Source organism: Lagenorhynchus albirostris, chromosome 20 (assembly GCF_949774975.1).
Source record: "Lagenorhynchus albirostris chromosome 20, mLagAlb1.1, whole genome shotgun sequence".
NCBI lineage: Eukaryota > Metazoa > Chordata > Mammalia > Artiodactyla > Delphinidae > Lagenorhynchus > Lagenorhynchus albirostris.
The window spans coordinates 43,848,759-43,871,039 of NC_083114.1; the positions used below are offsets into that span (position 1 = coordinate 43,848,759).

The 22,281-nt window shown below is 55.4% G+C and overlaps 1 protein-coding gene across 1 annotated transcript in view; it reads left to right on the forward strand.

The window, feature by feature from the left end:
- Positions 1–22,281, forward strand: part of CRHR1 (corticotropin releasing hormone receptor 1) — a 52,006-nt gene that overhangs the window by 20,831 nt on the left and 8,894 nt on the right. Inside the window, exons 2-4 of the mRNA XM_060133243.1 lie at positions 3,154–3,241; positions 12,719–12,838; positions 17,439–17,524. Coding sequence (XP_059989226.1) covers positions 3,154–3,241; positions 12,719–12,838; positions 17,439–17,524 — 294 coding nt within the window. The remainder of the gene's footprint in view (positions 1–3,153; positions 3,242–12,718; positions 12,839–17,438; positions 17,525–22,281) is intronic.

The window sequence follows — 22,281 nt, forward strand, 5'->3', positions numbered from 1 at the left end:
CTGGACCTGGCGTTTGAGGACTGCAGACTTCACCAGGTGGGCCAGGGTGATGAGGGGGCAAAAGTGTGCAGACACCAGCAGGACCCCACGTGCTGGGGAAGCAATAAGTAATTCAGCGTGAATAAAATGTGGTGTGCTTTCAAGGAGAACGGGAAAGACCGAAACACAAAGCACAGCTTCAGGCTTAGAAGGACAGCGATGGAATGCCAGGCAGCAGGGCTGACATTTTCACGTCGGGTGTTACCGGTTCCTTTAATTTGCCTGCCGCTGAGCTGCCTCTGGGAGCCCCATTTCCACGCTGTGTGTGTACACGTGTGTCTGTGCTGGGAGGTGGCAGAGGCAGGGGTGGGTGACAAGCCGCGGGTGGGGGGTCTCTCGTCCCCTTCTAGAAGAGGCCTCTGGCCATCCCAGCTGATTGGCCCTCTCTGGGGACAGCTCAGAGCGGGGTCCCCGCTGCCTGTGCTGAGCCGAGCAGCAGGTCTGTCAGCGAGGACACAGCTCTCCACTCGGCGTGCAGGAGCCAGTGGCAGGCCTGGTGGCTTCCTCCTCTCTCCGCTTCTGCGTTTTGAAGTGGAAAAGGAGGGTAAAGATATTTCGCCATCTCTCCGGGGACAGTGAAGTTTAATTAGTGATTAATAAAGTGTTGGAAGTTCCTTGGGGCCAGAGAGATGAATGGGTTTGTTCTAAGCACTCCCGAGTCCCAGGAGCGAGTTAGCTGACCCCAGCGCAGTGGGCTGAGGCCAAGCGCTGGGCACGGGATGGGGGTACAGGGCCGGGGGGTGGACCTCGGAGCCTGGAGCTTGGCCCAGAGCAGAAGGACACCTATGATGTGACAGGAGGAGTGTGCCAGCCAGGGGATGAACGAACCCACTGCGGACTCGGGCACAGCACTGAGGGGACAACGTGGGGGAGTCATCGGGGTCAAGGGGGGGCTTCCTACAGGAGGTGTGGGTGGGACAGGTCCTGACCAGGAGTGGGGAGCATTCGGGTCCATCTTGGGTGGGAGAGCGGGGAGCAGGGTCTGTCTTTGTCATCAGACGGCGGGAGTGGGCAGGTGGGTGGCACAGGTCGTGAGGGTCTGGGGCGCAGGGTGGAGGCCAGTTTGGGAAGAAGGTATGGGAGCAACAGGGTCAGGACTTGGGCGAGGCAAGTGAGGCACTTTTCTCAAGCATGGAATTGAAAGAGCTGCCCCAAAGTGCAGTATCAAGATAAATCATATTTTAATATTATTACTGATTTTTCCTTTTACCCGAGGCTCCAGGATGGCCCAGCGCTGTTAGTGATCCTGGCTTTTTAAAAAAAGCTTTTGATATGTTGCTCATCATGGACTTTTTTTGCATTAATTTAGAGTTTAAAAAAATATTGCATTAAAATATTATGTATCTTGACTACTATGTTTTCTGGTGCCCCCCCCCCTTAAATTTTGCACTAGAGGTGAATGCCTTGGTCTTCTCACCCTAGTCCTGGCCCTGCGGTTGAGGTCTGCAAATGAGGGCTGCGAACGTGTGCTGCTCGTGTTGGCCACCACCCTGGCTCTACTCTAAATTAGAAACTTGCTCACGTGGGACTCGGGCAAGTCGCTACCTCTCTCACGAGCTCATTTTCCCCTGTGACATGGCTAAGGCTGCTTCCAGATCGAAATGTCCCTGTCTGAAGCTCTGCAGTGAATTTTGCAGAACTGTTTGGAAATGGGCTGGTGCTGAGACACCATGGCAGGTTGGGGGGCAGTGGGGAGGAGAGGAGATGGTCCCGGGGAGGGGACCCCAGGAAGGAAGAGCAGAGGAACAGGGGTGGTGATGCGGAGAGCAGCCTCCCATGAGGTCAGGGAGACAGGGCTCTGCTGGTCCTTGGGCTCTCATGTCCTGACAACTGGAGGGGGGGCCGGTTACAATCCTCCACTACCCCAACCCCCCACACGCTCCTTAGCCCTTCACAAATCAAATCCCAAGGGAAACAATACCTCAACCCCTGACTAAATAAGAATCACCAAGTTCAAATCAATCAGCATGACCTATTGAGTGCCTCTTGTAGACCTGAAACACAATGTAACTCCTTAATATATTCAGCAAATTAGAATGCAATGAACAAAACAAAATCCCTCCCATCTTGGGTCAAGCTGTGCTGCTCACAGAGGACTTCTACCTACACTGCGTCCTGTAAGCCTGGCGGAGTGGTGGTGGGGCGGCTATTACACCCATCTTTACAGGTGAGGAAATCGAGGCACAGAGAGGTCAAGTAACCTGCCCATGGCAACACAGTGAAACTGGGGCTGGATGCCAGGTCTCTTTTGACTCTAAATCCACAGGGAAGGTGTTGACCTTAAGGGAGGGGACACAATGATTATGTGCGGGTGTTAGTTGAAGAAGTGGGCAGCCCTCTAGGTGTGAGACCCATGCTACTCTCCCCAGGTGGGCTGAAATTTTGGAATCAGAGTGACACAGAGTCCCCAGGGAGGGTAAGAGGCAAAGATTCTCCCTGGATTAGGGCAGGCATCTTTCCAGACACATTTATCCCTTCACCTCTCTGGGCCTCAGCTTCCTCATCAGGGACAGCCAGCCCCACAGAGAATGAAGTACCGTCGCGGATATAAAATGACTTGGGAAATGGTGAGGCACGATCTGTAGTGACCAGTAATTAGCTGGGTGGGGATGAGGGCCCGGGAGGCAGCTCATTAAACCACAGGGCCTGAGCTCCTGCAGCTGGGGAGGGAGGGAGGCTCGCTAATGGGGATCTTCTGTGAGCCCATGCGGGTGGGGGGGTGCTCGGGGGGGGGCAGGTGGGAGGGTGTGGGTGTGGGTGTGTCGGGACACGCCTGTGCCACCCTTGAGACCCCGTGAGGATGGAGGTGGCTTGCTCAGGCAGAGCCTCTCTGGAGGCCCCCAGCCCTCAGGGAGAAAGTTCCCCTCTGTCCTGGGAGCCTGGGCTCCTGCTGTCACCTGCCGCCCTTTCAGGCCCCTCAGAGAGAAGGGCAGCCCCAGACCTCGTAGGCAGAGAGGACACGGAGGAGGGGGGAAGGGAGGCTGGGCCGGTGGGGGAGGGGTGTGTGTCTGGAATGAGACGTGTATGAAGGGGGCAAGAGGGGCAGCAGGAAGCTCCAGGCCAGACAGCTCATGACACAGTCTAACTGCGTCCCTCACCTCCCTGTGCCCACAGGCCCTTCTCCTCCTGGGGCTGCACTCCATCTCCGCCTCCCTCCAGGACCAGCACTGCGAGAGCCTATCCCTGGCCGGCAACATCTCTGGTAAGCACCCCCATCTGCCTCCTGCAAGATTCCAGGTCCCCACCCCCCCACCCCCAGGGCTCCCAGAGCCTGCACACAGAGCCATGCCCTGGGGCAGAAACAGCAGAGAGATTTCCCCTCTGGGGCTCCAAGCAATCCATCGTCTATCCACGGAGTGCTGTGTCGAGCGGGGTCCTGAAGGTGGGTGTAAGTGTGGTGGGAGAGAGAGCTGCGACTAGGTGACAGCATCAGCCAGGAGCACAGAGGGGCTCGGGGCAAGCGTGCCAAGTAGCTATCCTCCCTGCTTTGGGGTGGACCACAGGGGAAGTCGCCCCAGCCCTTGCAGCCGTGAGAACCAACAGAGCGGAGGGCTGGGCTGACTCAGGCATCAGTGAGGAAGAAAACCTGCTGTTGCTGCTGCTAAAAATGCCTGAAGCATAATATGTAGGGCGCTCTGTGTGGGGCACCGTCCGAGGTATTTGAGATACAGCTCTTCCTTGACTTACAATGGAGTTACGTCCAGATAAACTTATCGTAAATTGAAAATATCGTAAGTCAAAAATTCATTGAATACACCTAACCTACCGATCAGCATAGCGTAGACTAGCCTACTTTGAAATGCTCAGAACGCTTACATTAGCTACAGTCGGGCAAAATCATCTAACACAAAGCCTATTTTATAACAGTGTTGAACATCTCTTGTAATTTATTGAATAGTGTACTGAAAGTGAAAAATGGAATGGTCGTCTGGGTACAGAGTGGTTGTCAGTGTGTCAGCTCTTTACTCCCATGATCGCGTGGCTGACTGGGAGTTGCTGCAGCTGCCGCTGCCAGCATCACAAGAGAGGATTGTACCACATATTACTAGCCTGGGAAAAGGTCAAAATTCAAAATCTGAAGTGTGGTTTGTACAGAATGCATATTGCTGTCAAGCCATCGTACAAAATCGTGAAAAATCATTAAAGTCGAACCATCGTAAGTCGGCGACTTACGATGGTGAATATCTGTATATTCACCCAGTTTTTACGACCTCCTGAGGCAGGTGCTGTTATCCTCCTTTTACACATAAGGAAACTGAGGCACAGAGCAGAACTAGTAAGTGCTGGAGCTGATTTGAGCCCAGGAAGCCTGGCTCCCAGATACGTTCTTTATCACCGTGCTCTACCCCTCCTCGATAGAAAATACTGCTTAACTGCAAATATTACTAATACTTGTATAACTTCACCATTCACAAAGTGCTTTTGTATAATAATCTTATTTCATCCTCACAAGAGTTTAAGATGAGATATTTGTACAGATGAAGAAACTGAGGCGTGGGAGAATTCGGTTTTTGGGCTCCTAAGGCCATGCCTTTTCTAATTTGGGGTGTGGTCCTTGAACCCTCATCCTGGTCCCTTTACCCAGGGTCCTGGGGATGCTGCTGCCCAGCGAAGGTGGAGAGGTGCACCTGAGGGTCTTTGAGAGGCTTGTTCTTTGGTGATTCATTTTCCTCTGCAGGTCTCTCTCCTTGATTCAATCCAACTCATTAACTGAGCACCTACTGTGCGCCGGGCCCCATGTTCCCTGGGAGAACAAAGAGGAGCTCACAGTCCGGTACGGGAGTCAAGTGCATAAACACACGTGCTATGAGGCGCAAGGCCCGCGCTGTTGGAGAAATGGCCACCACGTGCTAGCAGGGAAGCAGGGAGTTTCTGAACCTGGGCCTGCGGGGAGAGGAGGCTTCCACAGCTCCAGGCAGCTGCCCCCTGGCCTGCTGTTCCCTCAGTAAGGTGGGGTTGGGGGGCGAGAGAATGAGCACCAGACCTGGAGCACCGACTGGGTTCCCATGCTCATAGTGGCGCTCAGTCTTGTCCTGTGTGCCCTAGGGCCCCCCACTGACAGCCACAGGGATGAGTGCGCCTTTGACTCCCTTGAGCCTCACTTTGCAGTTATAGAGTAGGGTGGGAGGGCTGACACCTGCCTCAAGGATCTGTTATGATTAAATGCACTATGTTTAATGGCAATATTTCACAAACTGTAGAGTGCCATACCACTACTGAGTATTGTTTATTATTGTTGGTAAGAGCAGGCTTTTAAAGTGCTTACTGTGTAGCTGCAACGAGGGGCAGGCACTTGCCATGAAGTGCTCACTACAATGGAGGTGGCAGGGAGGTTAGATCGGGGTGGTGTGAATCCAGGAAGCCTTCCTGAAGGAAGAGGTTTCAAGGTGAGTCTCTGAGAGACTCTGAGCAGGGACTGGCAGAGAAGAGCCAATGCTCTGAGCCGAAGCTAGAGTTGACTGAGGACTAGCAGGTGGGTTTGGTGGAAGAACAGGGGAGGGGTCGGGAGGGGAGAGCAGTAAGCCTGGGGAGGTCCTGGGAGCCCAGAGCATCTGCCTGCAAAGTTGGCTAAGCTGGGCCATGAGGAACAGAAAGTTCTTGAGCAAGAGTCTGGAGAAAGACCGGGAGGGAAGAGACCTGCTCGGAGGCCTGGCCTGAGAAGAAGCTCCCCCCCGATCCCAGCCCCTTGCACGGCGGCCAGGTCAGTCTCCACTGACTCGCTTATTGTGCTCCTGCGCAGTGACATCCCTGAGTCCACGAAGGTGTCACCTGTCCTTGGAGGCAGCAGGCCGTGATGAATGTCGTTCATTTCCCGATGACTTGTACTCTGTGCCCCTACCCCCAGCCCAGCCCAGCCTGCCTGGCTTCAGGGCACGCAATCCATCACCCTCCACAGCAGCCTCTGAAAATGGGCTGTTTGTCTCCAACGCTAAGACCTGCCCAGACTGATGGGCACTGGTAGAGACAGATGGTGAGGGTGGGGTGGAGGGACTGAGACAGATGGATGGGCGTCTGGCCGGGGTGGCTGGCACTGAGCTGGGGCCTTTGGGGGGCCTCTCACATGCCAGGAGCAGGGAGAAGGTGGGTCCCCAGGGCTGAGGCTCCATCCTGTGGCAGATCACAGACCTGACAACTCATAAAATCATGGCATGAATATGACGATGCCAGAAAGTAATAGAATTATTGACCCATGACATCAGAGATAAATGGAATCATAGCACTGACAAGGACCCAGGGTCGTCTCCTGTCTGAAGGTCATGAATGATTATAACAATTAATGTAATAACTAATAATAACAACTAATGTTTACTTAGTGCCTATTGTATGTTAGACACCATTCTAAGTGCTTTAATCTCATTCAGTCATCAAACAATACTGTTAGGAATTTTATTTTATTTTATTTTATTTTTGCGGTACGCAGGCCTCTCACTGTTGTGGCCTCTCCCGTTGTGGAGCATCAGGCTCCAGACGCGCAGGCTCAGCGGCCATGGCTCACGGGCCCAGCCGCTCCGCGGCATGTGGGATCTTCCCAGACTGGGGCACGAACCCGTGTCCCCTGCATCGGCAGGCGGACTCTCAACCACTGCGCCACCAGGGAAGCCCAGGAATTATTTTTATCATCATCTTACAGAAGAGAAACGTACAGCTCAGAGATGTTACGTAATTTGCTCAAGTACACGTGGTTACTAAGCAGTAGCCCCAAGATTTGAATCAAATGGCCTGATTCTGGACTTTCCCGCCACCATGTATGTGGTCACCTGGAAAGTCGCAGTACCCAGGGCCCACTATGGTCAGTCCTCCGGGGTGCAGAGACGCCCCTGCAGTTTCCCATACCTATACTGGGTTTACACACAGCTCCCAGTATTCCTCAGAACCTAGTATGTGCCTGACACCGTACTAGGTGCGAAACTGAAGAGCCCATAGACCCACAGGACGGGAGGCTCCCACCCACTTGTCCTGATGACTCACACACCCTACAAAGGCCTCTTTCTCTTCTGCCCAGCCAAGGAGAAGACAGTCCAATGACAAAGTGGCTGAGCAAAGAGCAGGACTGTTTGCCTGGCCTCTCTATGCAGGTGACCCAGGCAAAGCCCCTGCCCATTCATCCCAGCAGCACCTTCCTGGAATGAGCAGGCATGTGTGTTTCAGAGGCTGCCCTTGGGCCCCTTGGCGCAGCCTTGACTGAGTCTCCCTCCTGGGCTTAAACCAAACAGGGGGATGGGCTTCCCAGCTGCAGGGCTGCTGCCACGTGCCCACCTACCCTAGTTCATTCAGAAGCCCCCGATGGGAGACCCGACATAACTGGGGACAGGAACCAGGTTCCAACCTTTCTTGGAAGTTATCTGCTATGGAAAGATCTGCTGAGTACATTTGGACCCTGAGCCTGATGGGAAGGGAACTATATCATCTATTTGGGGGAAGAAACCACCCTCAAAGGGTTCTTTTCTGTTCATTAGAGCAGTCCCCCCAGGACTCTGACTCAGCAGGTGTTTTTCAGAGGCAGGTGGGAGCCCTTCCTACTGTTCCTCTCTCCTCTTCCCTCCATTCGCAGGGATCTGGGGCGGGCTGACCACAGTGCTCCCATGAACACCTGGAGTGTCGGCCCCCGTGCATCTGCGTTGCGCATGTGTGGGGAAGGAGGAAGATACAGGACCAGTTTTATGGGTTACTTTTGGCTGCACCCACCCCAGCCCCAGAAGAAACTCTGTGGGGATCTAGCTGCCCCATGAGTGAGGGGGGTGAGCCACCAAGCGACAGGAATGTTACTGCCTCAGACACACTGAGCACACACCTGCCTGAGGGCCTTTGTAGCTGCTGTCCCCTCCAGAACCCTCTTCCCCCAGGTAGGCACACAGTTACCTCTCTCACTTCCATTGGGTCTCTGCCTAAGTATTAGGACCAAATTAAAATAGCACTCCTGTCAGTCTTTATCTCCTTACCCTGCTTGTTTTTTCTCCATAGCATCTCTCACTGGTTAACAGGTACGTCTGTCTGTCTGCACACACAACCCCAACCCCCAACCCCGTAGACTGACAGCAGGGCATTTTTTTTATACGGCAGGTTCCTATTAGTTATCTATTTTAGACATTAGTGTATATATGTGAATCCCAATCTCCCAATTCATCCCACCCCACCCCCACCCCCACCCCCGCTTTCCACCCTTGGTGTCCGTACGTTTGTTCTCTACATCTGTGTCTCTATTTCTGACAGCAGGGCATTTATTTTATTCATTACTGTATCCTCAGCTCCTAAAACATTTTTTAGGTGGTCAGTAAAACTTGTTGAATAAAGAGCAAAGTCTTTATTTCTCCCCACCTATTACTTCACTGAGCAGGAGGGGATCCTGGTGACGGGTCTGCATGGGGAGGAGTTGGGTCCTAATAGTAACTCAGGCTTCGTGCTGCTGGCTGGTAAGTCTACCTGGCTATTTGCAAGGCTGGTTTACTCTGGTCCAAACTGCTTCTCAGCCCAGAACTATGCAACCCAAGGGGGAACACAGCCCCCAGGAGAGCAGGAGAGACTGCACATTTGTATCAGTGGGACCTGGAGAATCGCAGTCCAACAGCCCTGACCTCTAGGTCCTTATAGCCCCCATGCTGAGTGACACCAGGACTTCCTTTCCTTCCTTCTCCCCTTCCCAACTAGGAAATCCAGTCCCTCCCCACCCACAGCACCTCTGAAATTATTTTTCTCTGTACCTTGTTCTCCTGGCTTTCTGTCTGCTTCTCCCTGTTTTATTCTCAGTGTCTTTTGTCTTCTGTTTCCTCTCTCTCCCCTTCTCTCCTTCTCCCCTTGTCCCCTCCCTGCTTTTCTTCTCCTCAAAGAGTGATGGAGTGAATTGAATGGGTGGCATGAATTTCATCAAGTGCCCTTCACATTGCCTGGTACAGAGTAGTGTTCAACAAAGGCCGTTTCCCCCGGCCCCCCAAATCCTGTACACCCTTCCTTTCCTCCTCTTTTCCCTCCCTACCTCTCTCTTGTCCGTCTACTCCCTAAAACCAAGAGGCCAATTCCGCTTAGAACTTTCTAGCCTGTATTTGCGCGTCGTAGCCCGGTCGCCACTCCTGATTGGTCCTGTGCCTCTGGCCGCACCCCTGCTTGGCTCTTCTCTCCCTCGGACCCCGCCCACCCAGTCTCGAGCCCAGGCCAGCGCGCAGGGGCCTTTTCTTTCGGAGGGAGGGGCAGCGTTGTCCCCTGGCCGCTTGCATTTAGTTTCTCTTCTCCATTCTTGCAGACTCTCTCTCCCTTTCTTCCCGTCTCGCACCAAGACTTTCATTCCCTCCAGGATTTTCTGGGCTCTTCACGTAAAGGTCATGTCTGATGCAGTGTTCCCCCGCACCACCTCCACGCAGCCTTCTGTGAGCGTCGAGGGACGGGAGGAAGGGAGAGAGGGAGGCACTACCGGAGGAACCCAGGACACAGAGACCAGTGCACCCAAATGCTGAGAAGGCCAGTTGCCCAGACTGGGGACCGCTGTGGTGCAGTGGGAAGAGCCCTGGGCAGGCGTCAAAACCCACTTCTGCCTCTTAGTGTCTACGCGACTAAGGATAAGCAATTTGCTCGGCCTCAGTTTTCCTATCTGTAAAACAGGGAGAATTAGCGCCCACATTGGCAGATGGTGTGAGACCCATAGTAGGTGGTATGGAATCCTAATCTGTACCACGGACTAGAGGCAGAAAGCTCTACCCTGCCCATTCCCACCTGCATATCCCCGACCGGCCGTGGGTGGGGTCAGGCCTCTGGGCATTGGCTGGTACCTGGTCCTTGAGACCAGGAGGGCCATTGGCTCAGCAGCCGGTCCCTGCCTTGGCTGTGGCCTGGTCTTGGCTGTAGTTGGTGCCCAGTCCTGCCCTGCCCTCTGTTCTTTTCTGAAGGGACTCTGGGGAACTCTCCAGGGCAGGGGAGAGAGGGCAGATGCTACACTGAGAGTGGGCCTTAGGCAAGTTCCAGGTACCACTTGTGACATTCCATTTAATCTCCCAGTGCCTAGCTCAGGAGATAATGTGAATGAGTGAGTGAATGAACGACCTACTGAGGAAGGTTATGAAGTCACATGGTATATGTAAAGCGCCTGGCAGGTGCCTGGCACACAGTCAGCCCTCAGTAAATACTGCCCCCTTTCCCTGCTGCCTCTTTGACTGTTCTCCTCCCTGTATTGGCAAACAATGTGCTGTAATAGAAAGAACACTTGATTTAGAGTCCCAAACACCTGGTTATGAGTCTTAGTTCTTTCACTCATTGACTCACGACCCTGGGCAAGTCACTTACTTCCCTGGGCCTCAGTTTCCTCATCTGTAAAAAGGGAATAATGAATCTGTAAATTAAAAAAAAAAAAGGGAATAATGACATTGCAGGGTGAATGAGGAGCAAACAAAATACATGAAGAAGGCCTTTGGAGAAGCAGAGCACGGTCCGTAATACTATCCCTCCCTCCTGACGGCCACATGCCTCCGTTTCTCCCCTCCTCCAGGCTCAGCACGACTGGCATGACCCATGGCAGATTAAAATCTCAACCTGATTTCCTCACTCCCCTACCCCCATCACCTCTCTGTGATGTCATTCGTGGGGGCTCCACTGTGGTACAGCACCAGGGCTTGGCCCACCCCTGCTGCCTAGCTGGCCGTCTCCTCGTGTCCATTAAGCCCCAATCCAGATTTCTTTCTCTTTCAATTAAACCACTTAGCCTCGAAGCCTTTGGCCCTTGAGCCCAGATTTGCACACACATCCTATGAATAGCTTTGATTAGAAAGAAAAACCAGAATTTGGTACAAGTGTTGCTCAGCACTGCCCTGCATCCAGCAAGTAAGGGATGCCAGTCTAACCCAATGCTGTTTCCTTAGAGACTGGGCACAGGCTCAGCTGGGGGGGAGATGGCAGGCGGGCCCCAGCCAGGGCTTAGCAGCTGCTGATGCCCTGGACTGAAGATGCCACCCCTTCATTGGCTCGTGGCTCTCCCTGGCTTGTCTGTACACTCTATGGCCAGTCTCAGGTTATTAACCTCTCCCATCGTGATGGACACACTGGGTCTCCACAGGACTGGTGTGCCAGCCTTGAGAGGGGCATGGAAAGTCAGCGAAAGAAGGCGCAGCATCAGGAGGGATGCCAGGACCGTCCTCAGCCCAGCCCCCACCCATTGGAGACCAAAAACCCCCCACCTTCCCAGAAGTGTTACTGTGGCTTCAGCTCTGCTCCAACACACACACACACACACACACACACACACACACACACACACACACACACACATGCACACGCACGCTCCACTCCAAAAAGCTCTTAATTAAGGGCAAACATTTGGAAGGGGATTTTGACATCCTCTCTCTAGTCCAGTTGTTTACATCCTTTTCTGAGTCACAGACCCCTTTGAGAATCTAATGAAAGCCATGGTGCCTTTCCCAACTGCATGTATAGAACAAATTTTTCATTTAATTTCAAAGTCTCTATGAACCCTTAAAGCTTCCAGTGGACTGAGATTAAGAATTTCTGATCAGATCCAACTACTTCATTATCGATAAAAAACTAAGGCTCAGAGAAGGCAAGAGACTTGCCTACAGTCACACAGCAAATGAGTAGCAGAGCCCAGTCTGAAGCCAGGGTTCCAGATTACTGATTCCTTTCCACTCCCCCACGTGGTGTCTCCCTCCCTTTTTTCTCCATGGTCCCCTTCTCAGTCAGTCCTCTCCTAGGTCCCAGCACAGACCAGAGCACGAATGTTCCGTAAAAGTGGTTATCAGGTGAGCTGGAAGGTGGGCCAGCTTCCTTTAGCTGGTTCCTCCCTGCAGGTCCAGAGCAGATGTGGTTTGGTTCTAGAGACATGTGAGGGAACTGGGTCAGGGGTTGGCTGGGTCTCTTCCGAGCCATTCCAGGCTGTGAATTCTTTTTTTTTTTTTTTTAATATTAAATGTGGGTTTTTTCTTTTTCTTATTGATTTATTTATGTATTATTTTGGCTGCGTTGGGTCTTCATTGCTGCACGCAGGCTTTCTCTAGTTGCGGCGAGTGGGGGCTACTCTTTGTTTCAGTGCGTGGGCTTCTCATTGTGGTGGCTTCTCTTGCTGCGGAGCACGGGCTCTAGGCACGCAGGCTTCAGCAGTTGTGGCACTCAGGCCCTAGAGCACGCGGGCTTCAGTAGTTGTGGCATGCAGGCTCAGTAGTTGTGGCTCGTGGGCTCTAGATTGCAGGCTCAGTAGTTGTGGCGCATGGGCTTAGTTGCTTCACGGCATGTGGGATCTTCCCGGACCAGGGATTGAACTCATGTCCCCTGCATTGGCAGGCGAATTCTTAACCACTGCGCCACCAGGAAAGTCCCATGCTGTGAATTCTAAGAGCTGCGGTCCAAGTAAAGTGCCAAGAGAAGTGTCCTCAGGCTACAGAGCAGGGGACCTGGAGCACGTCCAGCCTTCCTCTAAATGCCAGCCAGGATCTCAACTTTTAACACCACCTCCAGCCATCTCTGTTCCTCCTCTGCTCTGGAACCCACATTGTCTCCCTAGTGCCATAGCATCAAATTCAGATTCCTTTCCCTGGTGTCTCCTCTTGAGAAAAGGAGCTCATCTCTGCACTGGGGTCATTGCTCCTGTTCTGTCCCCAGATGGCTTGTGAATGTGGCCCAGTGGGGAGGGGGGTGCGACACTGCAGAGGGGATGTTGCTCTGCCTCACCAGCCGTCTCTGCCCCCAGGACTGCAGTGCAACGCATCCGTGGACCTCATTGGCACCTGCTGGCCCCAGAGCCCCGCAGGGCAGCTGGTTGTTCGACCCTGCCCTGCCTATTTCTACGGTGTCCGCTACAACACTACAAGTAAGGGAGCCCGTGGAGGGCAGACCATCTCCTGGGAGGTGGGACAGGATGGGGAGAGCTTGGGACTTGTTGGAGGTGAGGAAAATAATAACGACAATGACAATAATAATAATGCCATTCATGGGTACAACCGCCATTGACCAGTGGCCAGCTCTGTGCTCTGCTGGGTATTCTGCTCGTTACTACTGATGCTCACGATACCCTGGAAGATGCTACATGTGACTATGTCATATAACTAAGGCCTCCGAGGCTCAGAGAGGTTAGGGAAGTTGCCCAAGGTCAGCAGCTGGTAAGAGGTGAAGCTGGAATTTGCATCCGGGTCTGTCTGACACTTTCTTCTGCAGTTGACAAACTGGGTTAACGTTGGCGTGAGCCATGAGGTAGGGCAGAAATCATCAGAAAGCCCTAACTTTGCTCAGAGAGGATACCAGGCCTATCCAGGGCCCTCCAGCCGCGAGATGGGGGGACTCAGAGTTTTAGATCCGTAGGCAGGGGGCTTGTCCTTGCATGTAGGCCCACAGGTGGGGTGGGGTGGGAGACGACTGCCCCGGGCAGGGTTTGTTCAGATACTTGATCTCCGTGTAAACACCCTGCTCCCCTGGGGCCCTGAGCCTCCACCTCCAGGCTTTGCGGCTTCTTGCTATGCCACCTGTCACCCTCAGAATTAATTTGCTCTCCCCTGTCAAGGCCTCACAGCCCCTGCTTATCAAGAGGCAACAGCTGCAGGCCAGGGGCCCTGAGCTGTCTGAGGGGAGGGTGGGGGGTTCCTTGGGTGGGCCCTTGGGGTCTGGTGGGTCTGAGCTCAGAGCCCCCCAAGAGGTGACAGAGGGGGACCACAGACACCAATTGTGACCTTTAACACAATTTTCCTCTCGTATGGCCCTCTGGCCCCTCATCTGAGGATGGAGAAGGCTCGATGATGTGGCTTCTTAAGACTCTGTCCAGCTCAGAACTCCCAAGTTCCTTCTCCTGCCCCTCTCTTTTTTTTTTCCCAGCCGGATTAATGGGGCTCGGGTTGGGGGCCACAGCCAAGGAGGGGTGGGAGGGCCCTGGGGAGGTGTTGGGACTGGGCGGGAGGCTGGAAGAGCCAGACCGTGCAGCTTCGTGTGTCTGCAACCGCACCCTGGACCCCAGGAGGAGAAGAAAGCCTGGAGGAGGTGTGGAGAGAATGCAAGTAGGAGGAAGGGCAGAAGGACCTAAAGGAGAGTTTGTGTATCCTGCCAGCCTCTAACTTGGGCCCATGGTAGTTGGAAATGCAGGCAAAGAGGCTAAAAATGCCCAAGGTCACAGGCTTGGAGGCAGCGCCGGAACTGGGGAGCCAGAGCCCTCCGGCTGTTCCGCTCACCCGGCTGGGTGCCCTGCCCTGGAGCTCCCCGGAGAAAGGCAGCATTAGGGCTGGTGCTTGCTGGGGCACGGGAGGGCCGCTTCCAGGAGGAACCCCCCCAAGTCCCCTCACCAGAGCACCAGGTCCTGTCAATTCCACCTCCAAAGTGAGTCTCATGTCTGACCCTCCCTGCCCTCCATCCCCAATGCCACTGCCCCAGTCCAGGGTACCCCAATCTCCAACCCTAGTTTCTCATCTGACCCTGTCACACCCTTGCTTGGAGTCAGCCCTTCTGTGGGTCCCCATTGCCCCCATGGTCAAGTCCACCCGCTAGCTACAGTCCTGCCTACCTTTGCAGCCGGTCCCGGCCACTCCCCATGAACTACCCCAACTCTCGTCCCCAAAGGTGACTTGACGTGCCCCGAATAAACCTTTAGTGCCTGGGCACATATAACTCAATTGGGCAGCCCTGCCATAAGTGGAAGCCGGGAGTCTTGGGTTCTAGTCCCAGCTCTACCTGTACGCTGGTTAAGGAACCCTCTGCACTGGCTCTCCCCGGGCCTCAGTTTCTCCACCTGCAGGATGGGTGGTGGGAGGTTTGGGTGAGGTGCTCTCTCGGCTCCCTTGCGCTCCCCTCTGTGATCCCAGGAGAGGAGATGGAAGAGGTGATGGTCACTTGACGTGGGGGCAGGGCTGGAAGACTGCCCTTTCCAGGTGCCCCCAGTGCCAGAATGATGAGGAACGCCCGTGTAATCAGTAGCGACTGGGAACCCAGAACTGTACCTATCATTAGGCGCTCTTTAATTCATTTACCGACGAGGTGCTGCCAGGACCTCTAGGCCTTCCCCTTAATGGCCTCCTTCCCACTGCATCTGATCTTCAAAGGAATGGGAAGCATTTCCCAAAATATCCACTTTCCCATGACTCTCCAGGAGGACTGCTCAGCTCAGCAATTAAAGACAAGGAAGTCGCCTCCTCCCTGGCAACGACACGCGGCTTGTTGGGCCTGTTTTCTTGCAGGATCACCTCCTGTAAGCCTGCTCCCTCTATGACCCGGCCTGGGAAGGACTCCAGGCTCCTGCCCCACCTATGGGATTCAAAGGGGAGCTTGAGCCAAGGGGATGCCTTCCGGAATCCCCGCCAGTGCCCCCTATGATAGCGACAAGCGACATGTTCTGAGTCTTAGGTAAGGTTATAGAAATATAGCTCCGAGACAATAATGGTAAGAATAACAGCTCACACCACATGCCAGGTAGAGCTCCAAGCACCCTGTACGTGTCAGCTAAAAATGCCCCTCAACCATTGAGGTAGGAACCCTTGTTAGGACCATTTCTGTCTTGCACATAAGGAAGCTGAGAAGTCGTGGGACACACACAAAGCTAGTGGCAGCTGGTGGCAGGATTCGAACCCAGGCTGTCTGGGTGGAGAGCTCGGAACACGACAGTATACTGCCTCTCTTAAGGCAGCAGCTCCCACCCCTGCCCTCATGCCCCTTCGCACCAGATCTCTGACCCCAAGTCCCTTTCTTTGAAGACACTATGGAGCAGCCTCTGGTCCCAGGCACCTTCCGTCCGTGGCAGACACACTGGTTTCCCCTGCTTCCGTGCCTCCCCACAGGCGTCCCCGAAACCCCAGCCACCGAGCCCTCAGCCCCCTGGTAGCTTTTTCCTCATTCAGCAGTTAGGAGGGGATCGGCAGCACCTTCAGCTCTGCCCAAGGGCTCAACTCTGCCGAGACTCAGGTCCACTGGCAGGGAAGCTGAGCAGAGCTTTAAAAATCCAGTTAGCCTCAGTTCCCCACTGGTGTGCTGTGCGAGAACAGCCTCTCGGCAGAAGGGCCGAGGGGCAGCGTTAGAGAGGAGGTCTCAGCCCGGCAGCCCTGGAGGCCAGGCCGGGGCTGCCTCTCCTGGGGAGGCAGCCGCAAACCCACCTCCCACCCCATCCTCTCCCTCCTGTGTGGTGCTGCCAGCAGAGAGGCAGGTCCCAGGCTGGACGGCCTCTTGGGGATCAGCTGGTCCAGCCCTTCCTCTTACACGTTAGGAGAGGGTCCTGAGAGGCCAGCTGGCTGATGGCACTCACGCAGTGGGGGCCCCCGTTCTGCCTCTCTCGTGGCGCTCTGCCACTGCTGGGACTGGGACTCAAGCAGCTTCCGCAACCTCCTTCGGCCCTGCTGGGGGGGTGATGTGAGGTGAAGGTCAGTGTGAGCCATGGAAAGGCTGCAGCAGGCGAGGGGCTCTGGTGGAAATGGCTCAAGCCTCTTCCAGCCAGTGCTTCCTGGTGTCAGGACCAGAATTTACTCAGGGAAACATATTTAGAGCTACCGATGCCTGAGAGGGGTACAGGGTGGAGCAGGGTGACCTCCGCCAGCAAAGAAGAAAAGACTCCAGATTTGAATCTCCCTTGGACCCCACCCTACTGGGTTTCAGGGCCCTGGTGTCCCCGGGGGGCGGGCAGGAAGGAAGGTGTCCCAGAGCCCTGAAGCCAGGCCTCAGTTCAGACCACAGGCAACTCCCAGTCTCCTTAGAAGGTGACACGTTCTGGCTTCCAGGCTGATGACTGCTTGGACCCCCCCACCCCTTCCCGGGCCACATTCCTGCCTTTTTTTCCAAGTGCCATGTGCCAGGCTGGGAGCCAGTTGGAGCGGATCCTAATTACGAAATAATTGCTACACGAGACCCACTCCCATGACATCCCCCAGCACATCTCCCATCTCCTGCCACCTGTCATCTTCTGTCCCGAGAGACCCCCACCACGGATGCTCCCACTACGTGACCCTCCAACATAAGGCCTGCCGTAGGGAAATGCCACCCCGGGGACCTTCCCTAACAGCTGCCCTGTGATCCCCAGCCCCGGAGACACTGCTACCATGCGAGACCCCAAAATGGGAGATTTCTCAGAAGGGTGCCCACCGTGTAATCTGCCCCACATAAGGGCTTGCAAGGAAGCAGGAAACGGCCCGGTGAGCTGGTCAGGCCTCTGCCCGTGGGCCAGTCCCGTGGGCATGATTGTGCCAGCCTGGGTGGGCAGAGCCATGGCCCCGTGGGCATGCATTGGGGTCACCACTGTACCTCTGTGGGGGCCAGTGGGCAGAAAGAGGCAGGAAGGTGGAGGTAGTAAGAAAGCTCCTCCCCCCAGCTTCACCCCAGAGCCCCCCAGCAAGCCGGCTCCTGTGCTGGCCCAGAAGGACGGTTAGATGGACAGTCGAATGGACGGACAGATGCTCAGTTACTCTTTGGGAGAGGAGCCACGGGTCACTTTGACTCTCTTCTTTTTCCAGACAACGGCTACCGGGAGTGCCTGGCCAATGGCACCTGGGCCGCCCGCGTGAACTACTCGGAATGCCAGGAGATCCTTAGCGAGGAGGTGAGGCTCCGAGCCAGCTACCCTGTTGAGGGCTGGGCCTGGGCCCCCAGCACGGCTCTGTGCCTGCTACCAGCCAGTCGGATGGGAGAGCCAGAGGCAGAGAGAAGCCAACTGGGGAGCCAGAACTAGGCCAGCCCGTGAGTGGGCATCCTCAAGGGAGGGTGAGGCCAGAGGGCAGCGGGCAGGCTCTGACAGCGGTGAGTTGAGTCTCCCTCCCTCCCTCCCTCCTTCCTAGCTCACTGGGACCGGTTCTCATCCGTTTACACCCCACCCACTGGAGTGACACATCCAGGTCCAGCCAGGGTCCTGCGTTCGAATCCGGGATGTGGGTGGGAGGAGCCATGGAGCTGGAAAAAGCCCTTGAAGAGCCTTTCAAATATTTAAATGTTTTTGAGAAAGACGTTGCTTAGACGCAATACAAAATTCAACAGGTACAAATGGGAAAACAAAATAATCTCGCTCCCAGCCCTGTCCCAGCCACTGGGCTCCCACACCAGAGGTCACCATTTTGCCAGTTTCTTAAGAGTTCTTCCAGAGACAGTCTCTGCATAGGCAAGCAATTATGTATATATATTCTTTTTTGTTTTTCACCCAAACGTTGCCTGTTATACACTTCGTTCAACACCTTGCTTTTTTCATATAATCGTCCGTCTTGGCGATTGTTCCGTATCAGTACGTAAAGAGCATCTTCATTCTTTTATTTTACGTTTGCATAATATCACATTGTACAGATGTTCCATAGCTTAGTTAACCAATCTTTATTCTCATCTTTGCTTATGACAAACAGTGCCACAATGAATAAGGGTGATGTTTGGCAGATGCACGGGCCTATCTGTCGTTCTGTGTTGCTGCTACCTCCGTCCCCCTTGTCTCCTCCCCGACATCTCCACCCACCCCTTTGGCGGGTGCTGAGGAAGGTGGGGGTCATGGAGAGGGAAGAAGGAGTGAGCAGAAAGGAAAGGGCAGATGGGAGATGCCCCCAGTTGTCCAAGGGCCCCAGGCTGCTGGGGCGTGGGAGAGAGGGGCTGGTCTAGGCAGTTCCAAGAATTCCAGTGCCTAAAAGATCTAACCTGGAAGGGACCTTGGAGACCCTCCATCCCATCTTGATCGGCCTGGGGATAAGAATCATCCCGAGCGCTTGTTCAAATACAGGGCTGCACCCAACATCCGATAAACTCTCCAAGGACAACCTGGGAATCTGTATTTGTAACAAGTGCAGGGGGAGTGTGGGGGAGGGGTGATGGGGGAAAAGTGAGAAACTCTGATCTAGGGTAACCCATTCACCTTACAGCAAGGGAGACTGAGGCCCAGAAAGGGGGAGTGACTCACACAAGGTAACACAGCCAGCGTGAGGCAGAGCCTGGACCCCGGGGCTTTGGAGGGGCTCCCTTTGCCCAGAACCAGGGGCTTGGCGTGCAGTGAGGTTGATGGTGGGAGAACAGCTCTCCCCAGCTAGCACTCCGCCCCTCCCCACCCCACCCCACGCATGCCTTGGTTAGCCGCTCCCCCAGGCTGCCTGGCCTCACATCACTGAGATACTGGGGCTCTGATGTCTCCTTGTAGAAGCTGCAAAGGTAGGGCAGTGCTTAGCCCAAAAGAATGACACGCTCTTTAGTAGTTCTGCTTTGGCAGACGAAAGAGTTACTTGGGATGCAGGGCGAGAGGCTTCCTGGCATCTAATGTCACACAGGCCAGGCCATATGGTCCACCCCAGGCCGGGTGGGTTGGCCCAGCTCCCCAGTGACCTGACCTGAGCAAAGATAGCCCCCAGGTTGCTAAGCATCTACATGGTGAGCCAACCCCAGAAGTCCAGGGCTGGGGAGGAAGGAAGGAAGGTTCCCATGTTGGGAAACGTAGTCAAACCAGAAGAGATGGGCTCGGGTGGGGCTCGGGTGGGCAACTCCTTACCTAGCACACAGCGGAGTGGGGAACTCCTTACCCAGCACACAGTAGAGGAGGCAGGAGGATGGGAAAGGTGGGTCAGTGTTGTCTGCGGCTCTTAGGACCGCAGTTCACGCCCGGAGAGGGACGGTGTGGGGGAGCACAGCTAAGGCAAGAAGCCTGCAGCCCCTCCGTCGCACCCCACCCTGCGCTTTGATCGTCCTGCTGGGTCTGCAGGGCCTGAGGCTGACGGTGTGTCTCCAAGGGGAGGTCAGGTCTCCAGCCTCCTGCCTTAGGACAGACACCCCTCCCCCACCCCAGAGAAGCGGGCGTCTGTCCCCTTCTTGGACATCACCAAGCTGGAGACGTCACAGCTGCCTTCAATCTCCCTCCCTGCATTGGCGCCTCCTGAATGTCAGAGGACATTCACGGGCCCCCAAATCTCTCCTGCTCTAATTTAAGCCCCTTCCTTCTAGTTGGCTGACGGGGGACACTCAGCAGCCCCCCTTGCCCCCAACACCCTTCAAAGAATCAGGGGCAGAGGCCCTTCTCCACTCTGCAGCTCCCACCCCTTCTGCCTGGACTGGGGTCTCTCCCTCTCTCCACCAGCGGGTCGGGGAGAGAAGGCGGATTAGGGGGCACCAGCTTCTCACCAGGCCCCTCTTAGGCAGTGTAACGGGAACAGCACCGGTTTTGGAGAGGTTTGGATTCTGGTTCCAACACATGTGCTGTGTGACCCTGGGCAGGTAGCTCAGCCTCACTCAGTCTCAGCTTCCTCGTCTGTAAAAGGCCGGAGAGCCGTTCAGTCTGCCTCCTGGGGGAGGGAGGGCGGTGTCCGCCTGCGTCTTGGCCTGCAGAGGGCGCTCCATCTATCCGCCACCCCTCGGCCTCATCACCTGAACTCAGGGGAGGCTGTTGTGTTCACCAGGGAGGCGGGATGGTTGGGGGGGGTCACCAACCATCGGTCACCCCCGATGGGGTCACGGGCACCCCCGTTCGTCTGGTTGCAGGGCTCACCCCCACCCGGGCTGCCCCGCCCACCCTTTCCCCGGCAGCCCCCGCTGGCCACTTTGCCTAGCACTCTGGGTAATCAGTTAATTTAATTAGTGAAAATGCCACCCCCTTCTGCCAGCCCCCAGCCTCGCCAGACCCCTCCCCATTCCCAAGACTCCCCGTCCCCTCCTGGAACTACTGTGAAAGAGCAAGAGGAATGTCGCCAATTAACCGAGCAGCCGATTTCTCAGCTCTGGGCCCGGACTCAGCCCTAATTAAGCATCAGCGCCCCAGGAGCTGCAGATAATGGATTCGCAGAACCACTGCCTGTGAAATGAGACTTGTGAGGGCGCCCAGAGGCCAGGCCAGGGAGGAGACCTGCCCACAGCCATCACCAGCAGGGGACAGGCCCCCAGCCGGGGAGCTTGCTCCATGCATGGCCCAGCCCCTGCAGTGACCCCCACCCCGGCACCAGCCTGCACCCTCCCCACACACACACTTGTCTCCCTCCACTGCAGAGACACCCCAAACTGCCCCAGACAGCTCTCCCGTCCCCCCACCACTCCCTTGACACTTGCACACACTCTGCTTCCCTCCCCTACACTCTGCTGAGCTCGGGGAGCCCTGGCCTCCGGCACATCCTGGAAGGGCACACACTTTGATGGGACATAAAAGGGGCTCTGGGGGTGTGGGCTCGTGGGCCGGCGTTCACTGCTCGCAGAGGGCGTTGGTTCGACCAGGGCTTCTGGAATGCTTAGGAATCATCTGGACTTCTTGCTAAAATGAAGATTCTGACTCAGTGGATCTGGGGTGGGGCTTGAGGTTCTGCATTTCTTAAGATTCCTGCAAGCTCCTAGGTGATGCTGACGTTGCTGGTCTGGGGACCACACTTTGGGGAAGCAAGGGGCTGGAGTGCCCAGGGTGGGGTGAGGGAGTAGCTCAGGAAACCCAGGTGGAGAGGGAGAGCCTCAAAACAGGGTGGATGGGGGTGGGAGAGAGGCTGGGGCAGTGGGGACCAGCCGGGGAGAACCCATCATGCCATCCTGAAAAGGCATCAGGACAGGTCTGACACTGCCACCACTTGGGACCAGGTGTGCCTTGCAGAGAGTCTGGTCAGAATTACTTATTGGATTCTGGTCGTGAGGGTGCAGAGGAGTGGCTTCTGCCCAGTGCCACACTGTGCCACCCTCTTCAGGGTACTTACCTGCCAGTCTCTGGTCTCCAGACTGGACAAGGACAGAGTGCTGGTCAGGTCCCCAGGGACTGGCTGTGTCCATGTGACCTTCAGGCATCCCAGCTGCTTCTGCAGTTAACGGTGGCTTTCCCTCAGGAGGTCACCGACTGTCTCTCAGGGTGTCACTGGGTGTCTCTTAGGATGTTGCCGGCTGTTCTCTCCGGGTATCGTTGAACACCCCTCAGGGTATCACTGACCGCCTCTTGCGGGTGACTGGCCATCTCTCCTGGTGATGCCGGTCATCTCGGGATGGCACTGCCACCTCTCCAGCAGTCTTCTCAGGCTCTTGCGGCACCGTAACCCCCCAGCTGCCTTGCATCAGGCTGATGTGGCAGCTGAGAAGCAGGGCTGGGAGCCAGCCTGGGCCCTGCAGCTCAAGGAGTCAGGCAAACGTGGTCCCCTGCATGGTTCGGCCCAATTCTCCCCGCTCAGCCTCAGTGGAGAAAACCCCTCATGAGCTCCCCACCTCCCCGTAGAAGCTCCCTGAGAACTCTGGGCCCAGGACGAAGACAGTGCTTCTGTTCTCGGTCCTTGCTTATCCCCCAAGAAATGCACCGCGGGAACAGAGGAAGGAGGGTCTTTAAGGCCACGCAGACCTGGATGCCGATGCTGGGCCGATTATGCAGCCCCTTCACCTGGAGAAACGGGG